The 21,281-nt window shown below is 35.6% G+C and overlaps 1 protein-coding gene across 1 annotated transcript in view; it reads right to left on the bottom strand.

Annotated features, from left to right (window-relative positions):
- The window catches only part of PTPRD (protein tyrosine phosphatase receptor type D), a 413,276-nt gene that overhangs the window by 72,288 nt on the left and 319,707 nt on the right, over positions 1–21,281 (bottom strand). The window contains exon 25 of the mRNA XM_077748273.1: positions 9,389–9,512. Coding sequence (XP_077604399.1) covers positions 9,389–9,512 — 124 coding nt within the window. The remainder of the gene's footprint in view (positions 1–9,388; positions 9,513–21,281) is intronic.

Genomic DNA, 21,281 nt, shown 5'->3' on the forward strand with positions numbered 1-21,281 from the left:
TTTCCCCTTTACTTGCACCATGACAGCCACCACAGCCACATAAGAACTAGCAAAATGAAGGATTCTTTTTCTTACACAGCAGAAAAACCCCAAATGCTTCTTGCAAAGGCACAGTGTGTTATCTGACACGGTGTTCCAGAGGTACCACACATTGGCAAGCTGCCCTCCATGTTTCTATGGTATACAGGATGATTATTTTAGAAGCGTGTCTTGCTCTGTGGGCTTACCATTACAATCAGTTAATGGGGAAATGGATAATTTTCAAAGCGTTTGTGAAGCCACCCTCTATCCCCTCAAGATTCTATGTCCTGGGGCACCTGAGTGGCTCTGTTGGTTGGGTGTCTGATTTTGGCTCAGGTCATGATCTCACGGTTCATGGGTTCGAGCCCCACATTGGGCTCTGTGCTGACAGCTAGCTCAGAGCCTGGAGCTTGTCTTCGGATTCTGTGTCTTCCTCTCTCTCTGACCCTCCCCTGCTCATGCTCTCTCTCTCTCTCTCTCTCTCTCTCAGAAATAAATAAAACATTAAAAAATTAAATAAAAGATTCTATGTCCTTTCCCCCTTGGTTTTCTATCCCTCATCACTGCTGAAGAGGCTGGGTTATGAAAGTAGCCACAGAGAAGGATGTGGGTGATTGGATTGTCACTGAATGCATCCCAAGATTAACTATGTAAATTGAGACTCATTAGCACCTGTGATAGAATGGGCTCATTTCTAGTTAGGGAGCACTTTGCCCTGAAATAACGCAAAGTTTGGGCCACTACCACATCACAGAGTTTTGGTCTACTAAGATTTTATTAAAAAGAGTCAAATTATTATTATTCAACAGTGAGGTAGTCTGAATCAAAGGCAGAATATGGCAACAGGAGTTCTCTCTGTAGGAAACTCGCAGAGCCCCAGCTTCCTCATAGATCCTAAAATATGAGCAGCATTTTCATTATGTCCTTACTCAACACCCCTGTGAGAATCAAATAGTCAATGCATTTGAAATTTCCAAAATACCAGTGGATATTAGTTATTCTTATGATGAAAGTAATAAACAGGCATGAAATAAGCCTACTCATTCCTTAATATTCTACTGATGAAAAGTTATTCCAAACCTAGAAGGCCCCTTTCCATTTTCTATATTAAAAAATAATGGAGAGGACAAAAATAATTATTTTATGACTTCCCAGCAATATACAACCTGTGTCTTTATTTCAACAACAGAACCATGGCACAGATGATGGAAGTTTCTCTGTAGCCTCAGAGCAATGAAGTGTAGATTCATTAGCATAATCTTCAGAGGTGTACAATAAAAATGAAAGAAAATAATCCCAATAACTGAACTAAAGACATTAGAGATAAAAATAAACTCATGGACCTTTTTGATTTACTCTTTGATTGGCTTCCTAGAAACAGTAAAGAAGAAAATCAACACAATCAGCCATCCCCTAAAAAGATTTTTTTTTCTCTTTTCCAGATAAGAAACACTACAGGTACAGGCTAAGGTAGGAGCTGGGGAATAACAGATCCCCACACCACTTGCTTGGCCACATGCAGGAGAAAGATGTCATTTAAATAACTCTAATTAGTCTTTAGGCAGGCAGGCTTCAAGCACCTTGTGAAACTGCTCCAAGTTCCCAAAGGCTAACTCCTATCCAGCTCTCCATTTAAGGCAAATTAGGTTATGAAAATTTAACTGTGCCCTGCTCCTCAAAAATAAATGCTTTTATTAAAAAAATAAAAGGACTGGGGCGCCCTGGATGGCTTAGTCGGTTAAGCGTCAGACTTTCGCTTAGGTCATGATCTCGCGGTTCGTGGGTTCGAGCTCCGCGTCGGGCTCTGTGCTGACTGCCAGCTCGGAGCCTGGAGCCTATTTCAGAGTCTGTGTCTCCCTCTCTCTCTGGCCCTCCCCTGCTCACGCTCTCTCTCTCTCTCTCTCTCCTAGAAATAAATAAAAATATTAAAAAAATAAAAGGACTACTCTGAAATAAAAGTATTAAACTTTGTCATGTCTATAAGCAATTAGCTTGAAAAATGAAGGACTGGAAATGTTAATCACTGATTGCTAAATCAATGATTGATGTCCTGAGCAAGGTGAGGAAATAAACTCCACCAACACCTGGATAAGATTTAGGGAAGTCTTTTTTATTTTTTCTTTGGATGGAGCATATTGTCTACCAAAAATCTTTCACTAATTCAAGTAGAACTTCAAGAGCAAAATAAAATGAACAAACGCATACCCACAAATTAGTCATTAGTGTTTGAGGGTCAGGGGAGAGGGGGTAATGGTAAAGAGGAAGGTAGAGAGATGGGGAGAGGGAGAGAGAGGGAGAATGAGAGGGTACAGGAACCAAGAGGGAGGAAAAAGAATGATATTTATTGAACTGATGTGGGAAATAGCACATGACAGCTATTAAAGGGACGTGTTACTGGGGAAAATAAATTCTTTGATGTCAGAGCTTCATATGGAACATTCATATTTACTATCACATAATTAACATTTGATTTAAAAATGTTGGATAGGTTGTATTAACTTATTTCTCTGTGTTTTTGTTTGTTTTGTTTTTACTTACTGAAGAAAATATCAGATGATTCTGTAAAAATAAAATGTAACTCACCACATGGGGAATGCGTGAAATGGGAGAATATGTTATTGTGTGTTGATAGCTGTGTGAAATGAATCTGTAGACTCTTGAGCATTCTGCAGAAGGAGGCTAAGACACTACTTAAATGTGAGTGAGGCCCTAGTGTTCTGGTAGAAGGTGAATCAACACTACATGGGTATACCCTTAGTTTCTTCTCTTCACTTTTATGAAACATGATTTATCTTAGGGGCAGTGATTTCCTATGAGGCACTTTCTCATTTTAAAGGTACTAAATTGCCCATCTCACAAATAATCAAGTTATTGTAACATCATATATATTATTTACAGTTGGATTTTTTTGGAATCACTTGTATTATGCAAATCAAACAGATGATATATTTTGGATTTTCATTTAAAAGAACACATTCTCCCCCTCTTGAATTTTGCAATGTTATTATGGGTCTGGTTTCCATTTATCAAGCACCAATATATGCTTTTTGCTTCACAGAGTACTCCAAATATATGCAGCTTTTTCATTTGGATATTACTAATTTTTGCATAGATCACATACAGAAGAAATACCATCTGAGGATAAATTATAAGATATATCAATAGTAGTAATAGAATTCATAACAGCAATGATAATTTTAATAGTTTCCAATATTTATTAGGCATTTTCTTTGTGACAGACACTCTCCTAAAAACTTCACAAGTATAATTCATTAAATTCTCCTGGGCATTCTAGAATGGAGGTATTATTATTAATGTTATTGTACAGATGAGGAAATCAAGGCACAAACTCTTCAGAAGCAGGAAAGGCATAGGATGATTTAATAGAAAATAAATTCTTGAGAAGCATATGGGCCCTTGCAAGAATGTACCCATTAAAGAGAAGTGAATACATATACTTAGGTTTTGAAACTTTAAATATATTCCCCCAAAACCAGAGAAAATAAAATTCATATTTAACTAAGCTTATCTTATTAGATTAATAAGCACTAGTGTTACAGAATGCATGTGACATGATGTGGATTATTTTTTGCCATTTCTAACTTCTCATAGATAAAACCATTTAAATCTGCCTTGGCAGAAGAGGCACACACAGGGCAATAATTCAACTTGGAGTAAACACTCTGGCTTAAATATGAGTGTTCCTTTTGTGGTTTGTTTGTTTCAGAATCTCTTAATGTCTACGATTTAATATTTATCTAGTAAATATTACTATCTATTGATCTCTAGATGTAGAATCAATATTCATAATTTTATGAAGAGCATGAAGGGTCTTACACATTTTCATTTTATTCTCAAACAGAACTAAACACACTAAGTCAGGGTTCTCAATTGATGAATGGTCTTTCAAAGGGCTTTTGCGTCCTCGAAATTTCTGAAAGTAGTGTACAAATAAATTGTGTAAGTGTTTTCAGTTTTCAAGTGGCATTTAAAATGCTCATTTTTTAAAAAGGTATATTTATTTGAGAAAGACAGAGGCAGGATGAGTGGGGGAGGCGCAGAGAAAGAAGGAGAGATGGGAGGAGAGAGAGAGAGAGAGAGAGAGAGAGAGAGAGAGAGAGAATTCCAAGCAGGCTCCATGCTGCCAGCTCACAGCCCTATGTGGGGCTCAAACCCATGAAGCTGTGAAATTATGACCTGAGCTGAAACCAAGAGTTGGACACTTAACCACCTGACCCACGTAGGCACCCGGTGTGATTGTCAGATTCTAAAAAAAATCTAGCTTTTCCAAAGGGTGAATTGTACTAAATAATATGCCCAAGGTCACAGAACAGCTTAAACTCGACTTTAGTGGCCAGTCGTCTTTTTATTCAGTGTTCTAATAGAACTTTAAAAATAATATTAAACATTCTGTTTTCTTATTCAGTGTTCTTTCTAATAGAATTTTAAAAATAATATTAAACAAACAAAAAATTCCACCTGAAAACATTTATATATCATTTATTCTATGGAAAACTTCACTTCGACTAGAGTCTAAGGACACAATTGAAGACCTCTAGTTCTCAGATTTCCAACAAAAATATTTGAAAATATATATTTCAAAATTCCTAGACAGTCTTCACAGATTTTCAGCAAAAATGTTTGAAAATATATATATCAAAATTCCTAGACAGTCTTCACAGACAAAAAGGCATCATGTTTGAATTAGGTATGACATATATAGGCACAGTCTTCATGACTTCAAAAGTCTGTTTAGTTATGAATGGGCAATTGGAGAGAACAGCAGTCTTGAGTCTGAAAGATTCATGTTAGAATTTTGGCTCTGCCATGAATGAGCTACTAATTATAAACAAGTTACTTGATTTTTAAAACTTCAACAGTTTCTTAATCTATAAAATTGATGATAATAAGTAGCTTTTGATAAAATCTATCCATGATTTTATACATTATATAAAATCTATGACATGGTGCCCAAGATCCCAAGAGATTCATATGTATTCTGACTTCTTGCCTTTGCCGTTGACATAAAAAGTAGGCTTTTAAAAAGTTTGCTTTATATTTAGTCCTGGCCAACAATTAAAAAACTCCATTTGAATACGGCTTTTAAAGTGAAATGTTAATTATGATCCTACTAATAGAAATACAATACTGGCAGCAGTGAAGAGATTACATTTTAGGAAAAAAAAACACTTTCATCTAGGACTGAAATAATTAGATTGAATTTTTGCTAGTTATAGGACATTACAATAAATAATCTGCCACAAATTGATATTCCTGATTTTATAAGAAGTTGAAGATACATACAAAGATTTGAGGTAAGTAGATCACTTTTGGAATCAATTAGGGATAGATGCACTTGACCTTACTTCTGTAACTGTAGACCTAATCATTGGGATCACTACCAAGTCCCTATATTGTGTCAATGCCTCAGATTAGTTTGGTCATAAAACAGGACATGAAATACTAAAAGGTATTACTTATATTATCCACAGATTACAGCTCAATGTTAAAGTGGACTTTTAGGCAAAGTGATAAGTCTGGGCATTTAGATTCAAGCTAGTGACTTAGTCACAGACACATCCTCTATCAGTAGGAAAGCAGTGTGAATGATATGGGCCTATGCAGGCATGGGTCGAAGAATCACAAGAGCTCACTTCCAGTTTGAGCTCTATGTGGTGTGGCTTAGGGCCAACACTGTAAGCTTCACTCTTCTCATCTCCAAGTGTGGATATGAATATAGTAAGATACTTATGCTGTTGCTTCATCAAACTGTAGTATAAATGATACAACTGATAAGAAAAGTACATAGAGTTAACTCATGCCAGTCAGAAGTGAAGGGAATTTCACTCACATGTGGCTTTTAAAAAATAAGACAAATTAGTAAACAAATAAAAAGAATCAGACTATAAATACAAACTGGTGACTGTCATAGGGGAGGTGGGTAGGGGGATGGTCAAGATAGGTGAAGGAAGGGGAGTGGGAGATATAGTCTTCTGGTTATGGAAGGAATAAGTCATGGGAATAAAGGGCACAACATAGAGCATACAGTCAGTGATATTTTAATAGTATTGTATGGTGACAGATGGAGGCTACACATGTCGTCTGCATAGCCTAATTTATGCAGAAGGTGAATCAGTTGCCTAACACTTAGGTTGTATACTTGAAACTAATGTAACATTATATGTCAAATATATTCAAATTTAAAAAATTAATTAAAAGAAGTTTCAGCCGAAACAACTGATACACAGAGAAGACCAGGTTACATAACTAGTAAGTGACAGAGCTGTGACCCAAACCCAGATTTCCTTGCTCTTATCTTTTGGTTTATCCATTTCTTTTTTCCTATGTTAGTAAAAGTAATGAGCAACTCTGGATCCTATAAGATCAAATATATTATTATACATTATTTTATTGCAAATATAAGTATTAGTTTACATTTAGTCTTTGACAACTTTTATCTTAAACTATGAAAATAAATCCTATCACCTCTCTTCCTCAGGAATTACTATGTTCTCTTAAGAACAGCTTAAACGTGAAGGGGACGGCAACAGTAAGTGAACTAGTCAAAAATTTAATTGTGTTTCCACGCTGCTTGCTCTGTAATTCAATAATTTTAAGGATTCTGTAGTTAGAACTCTCTTGAATTTACTCCACATTTTCTCCAGCATAAATAAGATAGCTGTAATTTGGAAACATGTCATGATGTATCACTATTTTCAAAGAATTCAATAAGCATGCTGGTGCTGACACACAATTCCCCATTCTTTATTTCCCCTGCCACTGCTAGGTGGAAGTTGTGTAAAAGTTCTGCTCTAGGAAACAAAGATAAGGATACTACGAATCACTGTGGTGATTTCCCAGATTTCCTTTATTGTCTGTCAGACAACTCTGAGAAGTAAATATGAAGAGCGGCCAGCACCACTAGGGGAACAGCAGCAAAAGTGTCCAAAACAAAACCTTCAACCAGTCTTTTAAGTTATCACCACAAGTGGAACCTAAAACAAGCATGTTAAATTTTGTAAATTGTGCCTGAAGTCTCTTAACATTTAAGTGCTTTGAAAAATCTGGCTGGATGTCATCAAAGGTCCTTTTATGTAAGAAGCCTCGGTGAGTGATTCTGTGGTTCCAGTCACCAGCATTTCCCTTTCTGTGCTTAAGATATAGGATGATCGCTTACCCCCTTAAATATCTGCTGATTAGGGCTTACTCTAAGATAAAATGCTGTTCATGGTTGTAATCTAGATTAAAGCTCTTTCTATAGCCCATAAACTTCAATTAAATGCTTCTAACCTTTTGCATAAGACTTAAAATTGAAAGACTTTTGGTTTCTAGGTCAACTCTAGATTTAGGGTATATTTGTGAGCATAGAGCTATAAAAAGGCAGGTTTTAGTCTGATTCAAGTGCTTTGGCTTTTGTACTGTAAAAATAGCATAGGAATGAAATGTACATAGTTTCCATCTATCATAATAAAGGTACAAGGAGGAATATTCTTTGCCCTTCGACATACTTTACTGTTACGATGGTGGAAAATAAAGGTTAAGGAAAATAATGATAAAGTGGGTAAAAGTACAGGGACACAGTAGTATTGAATGACCTAATTCTGAGTGGAAACAATGCTACAATACAGCAAAGGCAGACTGACAAGTTTTCCGGCCAAGATCATGCCAAATAGGTTCTCAATTTACATTCATTTAATTTCTATAATTTACCTGTTCCGCTAATGGAAAAAAGATTTCTCTTCTCCATTTGTGACGTGGGTTAGTTTCCCTTTAACTGTGGAGTTGATTTAAGAAACTTGAGACAAGAAATTGCTTTTTTTTTTTTTAATTTTAAAGTGGGAAATACGGAGATAAAATGTGCATGCTATATGCAAATAATCATCCACATAAACCAATTACAGTTTTCAAACAGGACTTGAAGCAATTACATGTCTGACACCATCTTACTTGAAGAAGCATTGGTGAAATTTTGATAAACCTGATCAAGTTTTTTCACTATGGAAAAATGTTAACTCTCAAAGTCCTATGATCTTTAATAGCCTCAACAAGGGATTATAACATTTTCCAACATTGAAAGTAAAGTTGATTATGAGAATTTTATAAAATATATCTATGCCATGTAATACCATTTTGAAGAAAGGGGCTACAGGTATGGGCTTACTCAAATGGTGAAAGATAGTTCTTGTTCCCCCCCCAAAAACTGGAAATAAATGTATTGGTTGCCCTTTGTGCTTACTGGGAAACCTTTTAAGCAGCGTTTCACTTTCAAATTAATTTTGGGCACCAAACAAGACATGTAGGACTTGGTCAGAGTTAGGAGGTAAGTGGTAGTCATCACAGATTTGGAAAGCAGAAAAATGTGAAAGATACTTGAACAACTGTAGATGGAAATATTTGAAATGTAAGGTTCTGAAAAGGACTGGGTCTGAAGCTGATATTATTTAATGTTTAATAAAACATCTGGAAGAGGGTAAGTGGTGAAACTTCAAGTATGAAAAGGCCACAGAGCTTTTCTCGATGCCAATAAGGATGAATGTGGTATGTGCAGGTGGTCCAGGTTAGCTATTATGACAGAAGAAAGGATTTAAGTGACATTGTAAACTATTTTGTAAGGACAGCAATCTAATGTATTACCATAGCCAAAAAAAACAAAACCAAAAACAAAAAAGAAGCTAACAAATGCTAAGTGTTGTACATGAACTCCTACTTGATTTTAATGTGCCATGTGAAAGGATTTATTAATGGAAAGGGATGAATGGAAAATACTCTCCTTATGAATCCTTACAAGAAGCTTGATATATTAGAGGTGTATTCCTCATCTTTTAGGAGCAACTATTCCCTCTGGAATGTACTCCTCGCTACAATTGTGAGAGATAGATTAGCAAGCAGTCCACAAATTAGCTGTACCAGACATTTCCAATAATTTTTATAAATCACCACACGACAAACTCCTAAACCTTCGACTCTCCCTAGGAGCTATCCAGATTTATTTATATAAACCCCTCACCCATTTAAAAATATAAGCATGTTCTGACAATCATGTGTTTATTATATCAACAACCATCAGTAAAATGGGTAACTCCAATTTGCTTCCCCTCTACAAGCATCAACTACCTTATGAAGTCTTTCAGCTAGAGTAGAGGCAAGAAGGTAATGAGAGATGTTTCTGTGTTATACGGTGTTGGGTATATTGTGTGCCCATATACAGTATATTTGTATGAGTAAGAAAATGTGAGAACAGGAGGTGCCTGAATATTAATTAGCTATTTCCATAGATAGCGAAAACCCTAACTAAAACTATATATTCATGCACACACTTAAAAATTCATGAAAAATAAAAATATAAATAATGTCTGAATTTCCTTACCTTCTATTGCTGATAGGAGAACCCGGGAATGATCATATGCGATTACATTTGCATATCTATTCTTTGGTTTGTTTACTTCCAAGTTTGAATGTTCCCATGTGAACTGCTGGCCAGGGTCGATTGACTAAAAGAAAAACAGCACACACGCATACACACATTGAAAAAATCAATATTGAATAACACCAGATTATAAGCATTTATCACAAGTAACACACATGATTTACAAAGAAAAGTCTGAAGCCACGCTTCATCAAGATGACCCTACTTATGAAGCTGAACGCTAATATACCCAGCTTAACATGAAACGATTAATCATAGTAAAAAACAGTGATAGTCATCAACAATTGATTCAAATGAAAACAAAATCAATGTAGATGTTCTGTTAATATTGGAAAGGCAGGGCTTAAAAAATTGTTTTACTTTTCCATTTCCTTCTCTGCAGCTGTAGTTTATAAGTTGTCCGGTTCAATATTCCTTCTGGTTCTTTGAACATTATTTTAACTTGATTATTCTCCCTACTCTTTCCTGTCAGGACCTAACCTCACCCTTTATATTTATTGGTCATTGACTAGCTTCACTGGGCACAGGTTTCCTTGTTCTTTCTTCACTTCTAGGCTTCCATTTTGATGGCAACTTAAAATTTTGTCTGTTTCTCCATAACACACTATGACCAGTATCACAAGGCAATTTGTACAATTCAAACAGTTAAGAATAACAATAAAGAAGGGAAGGTGGTTAGAGCTAATGATTATTTTCAAATATTAACTTATAACCCAATGCAAATGGGTCTAATTGCTTTTCTATTTATCATGTTTCCTATTTATTATTATGTGTTATGTTTACAAAGCTTGCTTCTTTTTATTCTTTAACTTAAACATATTTTTAAATGATTTTTAATGCCTTTTCTAGATGCCTTCATCCAACCCATTATTTGATAATCTAAAATACATATTACACAGAATATAAAATAAAATATAGATTTTTATGCTTAAATCAGTATCATTATTTTGAGACTGAACTCAGGAACTGATTATTTAAAAAAAAACCTCTGAGGGACGTTTTAATTTCCTGCAATGTATGGAAATCAAAACATCTTTTTTTTAATTGTAGGACATGTACACTTTTCTAAGACATTTCAGGGTAGATGGAAACATGAGTTCAGTAATTACATAAACATGATCTCAAATTATTAAAATCAAGTTTTCAGAAATAATGATTAGGGTTATATGCAGGTAAAATTCTGTGAAAAGTAAAGATACTATGTTGTGTTAATAGAATTTTTAGCAGTTATTTTTGATACTGGGCATTTTTCATGCCTTTATGTGTATATGTAGAACTGGAAAGTAAAACATATCCAATAAGAGTGACAATATTAAAGATGTGTATATTTTGTGTTTAACAGCGATGGTAAAACTCACAAGTGTGAAGAGTCAGCCTATTAATCCCGATGAATAGCCTCCAAACATACTAAAATTCTCAGCAGTATATATTGTAGCCCCTATTTTACCTAGGATTATAAAACTCCTTTTCATTTCTTAGACAATGCTAATCTATATATAACTCGTCCATCATTGAAAAACATTCAGCAAGATAATTATCTATGCTTTAGAGTCCAAGGAGTCATGTAATCAGGGGTCTTTTTAACTTGTTCTTCCAGGGAAGTTCATCATCTCCCTTGCAGAATATACTTATCTCCCAGTATCTGGTAAGCTAAAACATGCAGATGCCTGGGTGGAAGCTTTCAAGTCAACCTTGAATCTTCTCTATACAAAGCATCTTTATTTGGTGACCAAGCCATACCTTAATTTTTCTTAAATCAGCCCCAAATCACCAGCCCACTGCCACTCCCTAAATTCAATCTTCCAGTAGCTGATGTCTGCTTGGACTCTCTTTTCAAACCTCTAACTCCAATTTACTTTTCATGTCCAGAAGCTCAGCTCTGGACAGGTTAGGTTCCTGCTTAAGAACATCCACTGACTCTGAATAACCTACAGCTTAAATTCTAGAGTCCTTAGCCACAGTCCTATCTATATACCTTAGGTCATCTTTGCATCTACAAAGATGGCTCAATAAATGGTTCAACCGATTTTCTTAAATGAATTGAATTGGATAAATGTTGTTGAGAAGAGTTCATAAAGAGAAATCATGGAGTAATTCTTCCCTGTAACATGGCAGTTAGAGAACAGACAATGGAAACTGCAAGGTACAGTGCACTAAAATTAATACTTTAACACTCATTATCATATGGTTTAATAGTAAAATATGTGATCCTGAAATTACAACTACCACTGATATTCCACTTTACACTGATAAGCATTACTGAGTACATAAGCTTCTTACACATTATTCTCTAAAATATCCCAAGAAGCGGCTAAGCTCACTGATGTTCAGTGCTTTGGTGGAAGATATTACTCCCTCTGATGGCCCTGTACAATCATTCACAGATGTGTAAAGTGGCAAGCATTTAATTAGACTAATGAAATTGCATCTATCAATGCAGACACTGTTAACTCATGTCCATTTCCACTCTTGCCACATATTCTCAGCCTTCTGAATTCTCGATTTGATACCTACACATTGAAGAGTTTAAAAACCAGTAATGGAAACATTAGTTTTATGTCACATATGTTAATATGCTTAGACTTAAAGTATGACCCATGAGAAGAAGATCTATAAGTAATAGGATAATTATAATAGCTGCCAGGTCATGCAGTATCCTGTTTAATTTTCACAAATAAGGTAGATATTGTTATTTTCTCCATTTTCCAGACAAGGAAATTGAAGTAAAGAAAGATTAATTTAATAAATCTTACTGGAGAGCTGCTTTGTGGCAGGCACTGTGCTATTTGGTGGTTAAGTAATTTGCTCACACAGCTAGACTCATACATTCACCCTCAAACCCAGGTCTATGTGATTTCAAAGCCTAACTGATGATTAACAGCTAGTAATTACCAAGCCATGAAGGCCACTGCAAAATGAGGAAGCCCAAAGTATGAAACAGACTTAAACAAAACTATCCTTTATCTCACCAGTCTGAAAAATATTTCTTCCCAACTGATCATCCTCTGTCATTCTGGGGCAATTCCATAAGAAATTAAGTTTTAGAAATGAGGTTGGCTTCACATGGATGATAAAACAGATGGGATGCAGCTTACATTTATACTCGTTTTACACGGGTCAAACAAACATTGATTGAATAATGCTAAACTGTCTTTGTGCAACACATACTCATCTATCTGTATCTATCTGTCTGACTGAACGTTTAACAATACACAGCATAGGTCATTACTCTGGAGCTTGTCAGAATGCTGAGAGCAGTAAACACAGTAAAGAATAGCAACTACTGAAAGTAGGTGAGATATAAGATGATCTTTTCTATTTAGAAAAAATAAAACTGGTTGAGGAAAATCAAATTTCAATTATTCATGTTAATGAGGCAAAGGTATCATGGATGACTAAGACCCTAATTTTCAAAACTCGCTCTTGATGTTTCCCTTAGTGCAAGATGCAGGCACATATGCTTTGCCTCTTTGTTTTTGGTTTCTCTTGTTGAGGTCCTCTTAGGAAGAATGAAATGGTAAACATGGAGAAAGAGCAACCTTGGTCTTAAGAAGTTCATTTCCAGGGTGCCTGGGTTGCTCAGTCAGTTCAGCATCTGACTTTGGCTCAGGTCATGATCTCAGGGTTCGTGGGTTTGAGCCCTCCATCGGGTTCTATGCTGACAGCTAGCTCAGAGCCTGTAGCCTGCTTCAGATTCTGTGTCTCGCTCTCTCTCTGACCCTCCCCTGCTCACAGTGTCTCTCTCTCTCTCTCAGAAATAAATGAAAAACATTTAAAATTTTTTAAAAAAAAAGAAGTTCATTTCCACTTAGTCTTACATTTTTGGCCAACACATCCTGACTATACATTTTCCTACTATAGAGTTAACCTGAGGCCACCCCAATATTATCCGAAACAATTTGAAATAAGCACTCTTATTTCTAATGGGTTCTTTTTGTTCTTCCTGCTGTTGGTGTTTGGTTTTCCTCAGCCAGACTCTCAGGTATCTCTTCTCATCCTTCTGACAACTGTTTATGCAAACATGTGTTGGTGACATACCCTCTCCTTCTCAGAATTCAATCCCAAATTCTACCCTCTGAGCTGGAATCCTGGCCAGATCTTCTGTAGTTATCCTGGAGGAAAGTTTGCAATTTGGAAATAAAGCAAGGTAGATGTGTGCAACCCAAATTTGATTAATGGACTTAAAAAATAAGCTATATGACTTTTGCACATTGCACTGTTACAGAATTTGTTAACAAGAACGATACTTCCTCATATTTACCTTTGTTTCTCCAGGTAATCAACAAGGCCCTTAATTGTACTGGACAAAGAAAGAGTATGTAGCACCTAACCTTTACCAAGAAGCCAAATCATTTTACATTGCTTCCCTATCTGCACACTTGGCACATAACACACTCCTTCTCCTACACAAATACTTATGACTGAAATCATTCTAATACTGATAGGTTTTTACCTCAATGACTTTGCCTTACTGAAAAGAGGGACCAATGAAAAACTTCTCTATAATTTAAAGAAGAAAGTCTTGAGTAGACAGCTGCTAATATCAAATATTTTGCATTTACGTAGTCTTTAACTTGATGGTTTGAAAGTTCTCATTTTTTTAAGCAATTAAAACTTTGTCTTAAAATAGGTAAGTGGAAAATAAGCAACATGTAACTGATGGATCTATAATTTTTCACTATATTCTTTTTTAAAGAAAGTTTTAAAATGTTTATTTATTTTTGAGACAGAGATATACTGTGAGTGGGGGAGGGACAGAGAGAGAGAGAGGGAGACACAGAATCTGAAGCAGGCTCCATGCTCACAGCTTGTCAGCACAGAGCCCGACGTGGGGCTTGAACTCACAAACTGTGAGATCATGACCTGAGCTAAAGTTGGATGCTTAATTGACTGAGCCACCCAGCACCCCATACACTATATTCTTGATGAAAATCCATAGTAAAAAAAGTCTTATATCCAATAGTGATATAGTTATCATAACACATATCATATTTTCTGTGTTTTCTTTGTGCTTCACATATATTAACTAATTTTATCCTCACAAAGAGCCTAGAAGTAGATATAATTATTATCACAATTCTATAGATGAGGAAACCAATGTGTGGAGAAGTTAAAAAACCTCCTAGGGGCAGAAAGCTAGTAAGCTAGTTTTGGGGTCCAGGTATTCTGGACCCAGTCGCAATGCCTAGCCACAATGTTAGGCTTCTCCTCTAGCCAAGTTTGAGAAGATTCATTAATTGTTTTACATACATCTCTCAATTATTCTCTTGAAACACAATGGGAAGTTTGGGAACAAAAATCTCTATAGTGTTTCTAATCTATATTTATAATTGTAAATTCAAAACATGGGAGTGCTCATAAACTTGCACATCAGATTACAGTCATTGAGGAAAACTGCATCCAGAGAGTGATGATTTTTGATAAAGCTGAACTCATCAACTTAAAGAAAAGTCCTTTAAATATGGTTCTGCAAAATTTCAACTTCACTACTAAGAAGAAAAATATAATTCACATGTACAAAACCCCTACAATACTAGCTGCTTGGTGTCCCACTTCTCCTTAGTCCCCCAAGAGTAAACCTCAAAATATTCCCTTTAGAAACTCTTCAAAGAGAAACCACAAAAAAGATACATCCTGTTTTTGTGTGGTTTTTAAAACAACTAACAAAAATTTAATTATATAGAAGGAATAGACCAGCTATTTGACTGGGCAAACTATGGGTCAGACTAACCATCCTTCTTGCAGGGAATTGAACTTTCAATGACCTTAACCTTAACCTTCAAAGACATGGTTCCACAGAGTTCCCAATCAGTAGTCTCATTTACTCCTTAGTGTGGTTTGCACCCACATATTCTCAAGCCCTATTTGAGGGATAGAAGAGCAATCTTCTATTGACTGTATTTCTGCAATGAAGCTTTTTAAAATTCTCATTCATTCATATTCTCTCTCCAAGATGGAAATTGTAAATTAATATATATCCATTTGAAAAAGACCAGCGTTTGCATAGTTGAGAAGGGCTGTATTTTGCACAATTAGCCAAGGCCCGTAATTGGCATAATGAGTATTTTCTTCAAAGACAAGAACATGAATTTAGTTGAATCCAATGATGCTTTAAGAAGTGGAATGTGACAAAGTAGGAAGTATAATGATGAGCAAAGTCTGGAGGTCAGAGTTCCTGAGTCCCAGGTGCTGGTCTTCTCTTTGCCCATGGTTGGCTTTGGCAGTCTGCTCTGTTCCTTTTTCGTATTAATGACTTCCCAATGTCAGGTTTTATCCTCACCTTCTCTGTTCTCTTTTATCCATTTAGTTATCAAAACTTCCTAAGTGTTTCCCTGTAAAAGTACCTCTAATCTAGGCTATAATTAGAGTCTGAAGGACTGAAACAGGGACTTCTCAAGACTCTCAGTGTTAACTAATGAACACATATGGGATTCTCTACCTTTACGTAGAAAGATGAACAATTTGCAAAGGCATTTAAAAATATTTCACAGGGTGCTTTGATGGGTCAGTCAACTCTTGATTTTGGCTCAGGTTATGATCTTGTGGTTCCTGAGATTGAACCCCTGCTTGAGATTCTCTCTCTCTCTCCTCTCCTGCTTGTGCTTGCTCCCTCTCTCTCACATAATAAACTTAAAAATTTTTTCAATCAGGTATTTTTATATATACTTAATTTTGTTCTTTAGGTAAGTGATAAAATCACATCAACTTTATTTGTTGTCTGACAGTTTCATATGCAAGACTGATTATAACATAGTTTGTAACAAATATTTACAGAAAATTACCTGGATTAATAATTTCTTTATTTACATGTGAATTGATATGTAAAGAAGCAAACAGGAGACACTACTCATTGTAAACCATTCAGCCACATGAGGTGAGTAAATATTTGAGGCAACTACTTGATAAACATTTTTTTTTCTAGCGCTGTTATATGGAAAATAACTTGACAATAAACTATTTAAAAAGGAAAAAAAAATTTTAAAAAGACTTTTTTTTTCTAAATTATATCTAGGCACTAAGTAAGGAGGAGTTAGTTTAATTCCTTGAGAATCCCATCTAGTCTTAGAGGTATATTTCACTTTGTCCTAATTTACCATAAATTCAAAATGACAAAAACAGGGGCACCTGGGTGGTTCAGTCAGCAGGTCATGATCTCATGGTTGGTAGGTTCGAGCCCCGTGTCGCACTCTGTGCTGACAGCTAGCTCAGAGCCTGGAGCCTGCTTCAGATTCTGTGTCTCCCTCTCTCTCTGACCCTCCCCTGCTCACGATGTCTCTATCTCTTGCTCTCAAAAATAAATACAACATTTAAAGAAATTAAAAAAAAGAAATGACAAAAAGCAATGACACAACAACAACAAACACTGGATTCTTGTTCAGTTCAGTAGTACAATGCCATGCGATCCCTGGAATACAGATAAGCTACTACTTCATGTGTGTGACTGGAAAAAACCCCATTTTTGACAGATCTTTTCAAATAAGAGTTCAGAAGAGAACGCTCAACTTTAAGATCTGGAGATTTAAAAGGCCAGATTTTTTTTTATTATTATACTCTCCTGTTTAATGTGCCTCAACATTTTCTTAGATGGTACTGAATGCAGAAAAGAAAAATTCCTAGTTCCTAAAGGCAATGTTCTAGAAGAATGACAGCAGTGATACCTTTTACTCCTAATGTTATAGTTTTTGCTATTTATCTCCTATATAAAATTAAAGCACATAATAAGAAATAGATGGGGAGAATTATAGTTGATGTTCTTAAAAACTAGAGCTTTGTGGATAATCATTTTTACAAATATAATTCACAGACTAGGATTTCTGATGTTATTTGGAAAAGCAAAAGGAGTTAAACATTTTCTAGACAATTTGGGGCAAGAAAGTGTTATTAAAATTTTATTAAACCTCTGATTAAAGAGATAAAATTGATAGAAAGTAATTACAGTGTTTATAAAAAGAATTGCATATAGGTAACAAATAAAATTATTGAATGCAATCTATGCAGAACATTAAGCTGAATAAATTCAGAGTGGCATCCTTTCTTTTCTGTGAATAGCAGACCACTAAATTTTGGCACCAAATTAACAAAATGAATGCATTAATTCCTTACCACTCTGTAAATGCTGCCACATTTGTATAGACTCAAAAGCATTAAGTAAAATAATCATCTAAAACACCTGATGCAAAGTTCTCAGTAAAAGAACAGTAGATGTTTTCCTTTTCTTGTCTCCATCCACTGACTTGTGTTAAGAACATCCCTGATTTAACAGTCTTATCATCTAAGGAATGTCTGCTTTCTCTCTGAAGCTAAGTGGATCTCCTTTGTCACTGAAGTGTAAAACTGAAGCGATCACCTAGTTAATTTAGGCAAAGAAATCCACTTCTGCCCTCCCACTTGCTACATAACAGTACATCCATCTATATAATTTAGAAACTGATCTACTTTTCTAGGACAGATAACAACAACAGATCATAAACAAACACATGTATTTCTCAGTTTTTCATTTCATTTGATACTTGGAGACCCGACCATTCAGAAATACAGTTTAAAAGTAGATTCAAAAGAAAAACAAATCAATAAATGTTTTTGCGACATCTATTACAACAGCATTAATAAACAAAAATATAAGGAAAATAGGAAAGATAAATCATCATTTTGGTTTTTGAGAGTCTGATTATTGGAATTTTAAGTGATAATAATTCTTCTTTATCAAATATACAAATTTCTAATCCAATTTTAAAATACACTAATTTTGGGGACACCTGGGTGGTTCAGTCAGTTAAATGTCGGACTTTGGCTCAGTTCATGATCTCATGGTTCCTGAGTTTGAGCCCCATATAGGCCTCTGTGCTGACAGCTCAGAGCCTGGAGCCTACTTAGGATCCTGTGTCTCCCTCTCTCTCCGTCCCTTCCCCTCTCATGCTCTTTCTCTCTCTCAAAAAAAAAAAATTTAGAAACGTTAAAAAATTAAAATAAAACATTAGTTTTTCCTTGTTTTACTCTGCATACTGTAGACAGATGTGTGTTTAGGTTTTCAGTATTACCTTGCTCGGTAATTAATTAAAAATTTATTAAGGGGCGCCTGGGTGGCTTAGTCGGTTAAGCGTCCGACTTTCGCTTAGGTCATGATCTCGCAGTTCGTGGGTTCGAGCCCTGCGTCAGGCTCTGTGCTGACTGCCAGCTCAGAGCCTGGAGCCAATTTCAGAGTCTGTGTCTCCCTCTCTCTCTGACCCTCCCCTGCTCACGCTGTCTCTCTCTCCTAGAAATAAATAAAAAATATTTAAAAAAAATTATTAAAACTATTTTCTCTTCCATGTTTATTTTCAGATGTGAGAGGAAAAACAGACGAGTTTCCAAACTGAAACATAAATAAACGTTTGTTAATGTTCAATCAATGCTTTTCGCATCTCATTTCCTGGTTGAAAAAATAAAAGTTTTACATATGAAATGAAATGAAAAAACTTTTGATGCTTACTCCAAGTCTGTGACAGAATAGAGAAAATCCCAAGTAACCACTTAAAAAATTCCCCAACCTAGTTCCAACCCCAAATGTATTCAGTGCAACTATTTTGAAACACAAGAGGTTCCACCTATGTCTTTTGAATATAGTGTGTATATATGTGTATATTTTAAGTACATACTAAGCACCCCTTGCTGTTCATATCATTACTCCTTACAGGTAAAGACATAGTATACCATACTAAATACAGGCTTCTAATTAAAGAAGACACACAGGTTGATTATTACTACTTATACCCACAGTGTTCAAGTAGCTTAGAAAGTATTTACAACCTAAAGTGTCATGTTTACTCTCTTCTATGTTACATGTGACAAGCAAACTAGAAAAGTTAGAACTCACAAAATCTACAATTTTAGAGTTTGTTTCTAAACTAAAAGATTATTTTCAGAGATTAATTTGTTTAAAATATGGGGCGCCTGGGTGGCTCAGTCAGTTAAGCACCCCACTTCGGTTCAGGTCATGATCTCATGGTTTGTGGTTCCAGCCCTGCGTAGGGCTCTGTGCTGACAGCTAGCTCAAAGCCTGGAGACTGCTTAAGATTCTGTATCTCCCTCTCTCTCTGACCCTTCCCTGCTCATGCGGTCTCTCTCTCTCTTTCTCAGAAATAAATGGAACATTTAAAAAATAAGTAAAATGTATATTAGCTTTATAATGTAAAATTAAAGACTATTCTAGGTAAAATATATCCATGCATTGATAATTTTATATATTTGCCCTTAGGAAAAAAAAAGGAATCACTTGAGGATATCGCTATAGTGATTGTAATTCATCTGATGCTGTATACTCAGTGTTTAGCTTAAAGTGGATTTTAAAATATATTTATAGAATAAGTGGCTGAAATGCATTATAGGCAGGATATAGGGTAACAATGACTTTTTCCCCAGAACCTTAGAAATAGTTAAATAACTTTCCCTGCAGAACATTTGACTACTAAACAAATATATGTTGGAGTAGACCAGAAATATATAAAATCATCTTTTAAAACTATCAGAGTGGCTCCCAGGCTCACACTTGTCTGTATCTGGATTTATAATAAGAGCTGTCTTGAACTTTGGCACTTTTGAAATTTTTCCAAGTGAAAATGTTTAATACGTTCTGTGCCATGATTTCCAACTTTTACATATCCACTGACTATTCTAAAGTATCACACAGTGACTGCTTGCCAGGTGACATTTCATATTGCCAAATTTTCTGGACATACTACCAATGTGTACATAAAATTAACACAGTGGGTTTTCCCTTTATTTTGGGGGGTTTGTTTTAACAATTGTGCTTCTCAGAGACCTCAAGGCCACTTATTGGCTGTTGTGGAGAGAGTGGGAGGATCCTGATCAGAGGAAGGATAAGCAGCCCAGGATTCAACTCTGGCAAAGGGTTTAAGTTAATGGGGGTTATATCCCAGTTTACACTTCTGTCCCCATTTCATTATCAAAAGCACCATCTTTCAAAGTGTCCCAGTTTGGGCAATAAATTATAAGGTTAAAGCAGACCCTAACTTCCTTGTATCCATATCTGTATCTTGGGATGCTAGTGTTATAACTATCACAGGTGAGTATGTATATGTAGAAAGAAAGCTAGAGAGACAGACAGATACTAAGTTCACTTATAAACTCTATCACATGAACAGATGGGTGGGAAAAAGTAAATCCAGCGATTTGTGAAAAATAACATCTGCCTCCACTTATCTACTCTGCTGCCATAAGAGTAGAATTAATGTCAGAATAAGAGAGGCACTGGCCTGACTCATTGATTTACCTTGTTCAACTTTTCTATGGAGCTGCACAGAAAAGAGAGAAAAGGAAAGAACAGAACATATGATTCTTAACACACATTTACCCTATTTACCATATTTTCTACTAAACTAGTATTTAACCCTATTCAGATTATATATTTTTTCCTTTTTCTGGGGCAGGGTAGAGACTGGAAAGAATGTGGTGGTGCAGAAGCTGGTTGGATGGATATGTGTTCAGTTATGGAGGAAAAGAACAAAGTTAAAGAGTTGGTTTATACATTGATCATTCTATAAAAAAATCTTTAATCAATTGTGTCTAATTAATATTTTATATTTTAAAATTATTACTGAAAAATTAGATAGAAATATGCCATAATTTCTTTCCTTTTGTTTTTCTTTTTTTAATTTTTAAAAAATGTTTTATTTATTTCTGAGAGACAGAACACTGTGAGCAGGGGAAGATCAGAGAGAAAGGGAGACACAGAAGCTGAAGTAGGCTCCAGGCTCTGACCTGCCAGCACAGAGCCTGATGCGGGGCTCGAACCCACGAAATGTGAGATCATGACCTGAGCTGAAGTCGGACGCTT

This window comes from Crocuta crocuta, unplaced genomic scaffold (genome assembly GCF_008692635.1).
Source record: "Crocuta crocuta isolate KB4526 unplaced genomic scaffold, BGI_CrCroc_1.0 scaffold199, whole genome shotgun sequence".
Classification (NCBI taxonomy): domain Eukaryota; kingdom Metazoa; phylum Chordata; class Mammalia; order Carnivora; family Hyaenidae; genus Crocuta; species Crocuta crocuta.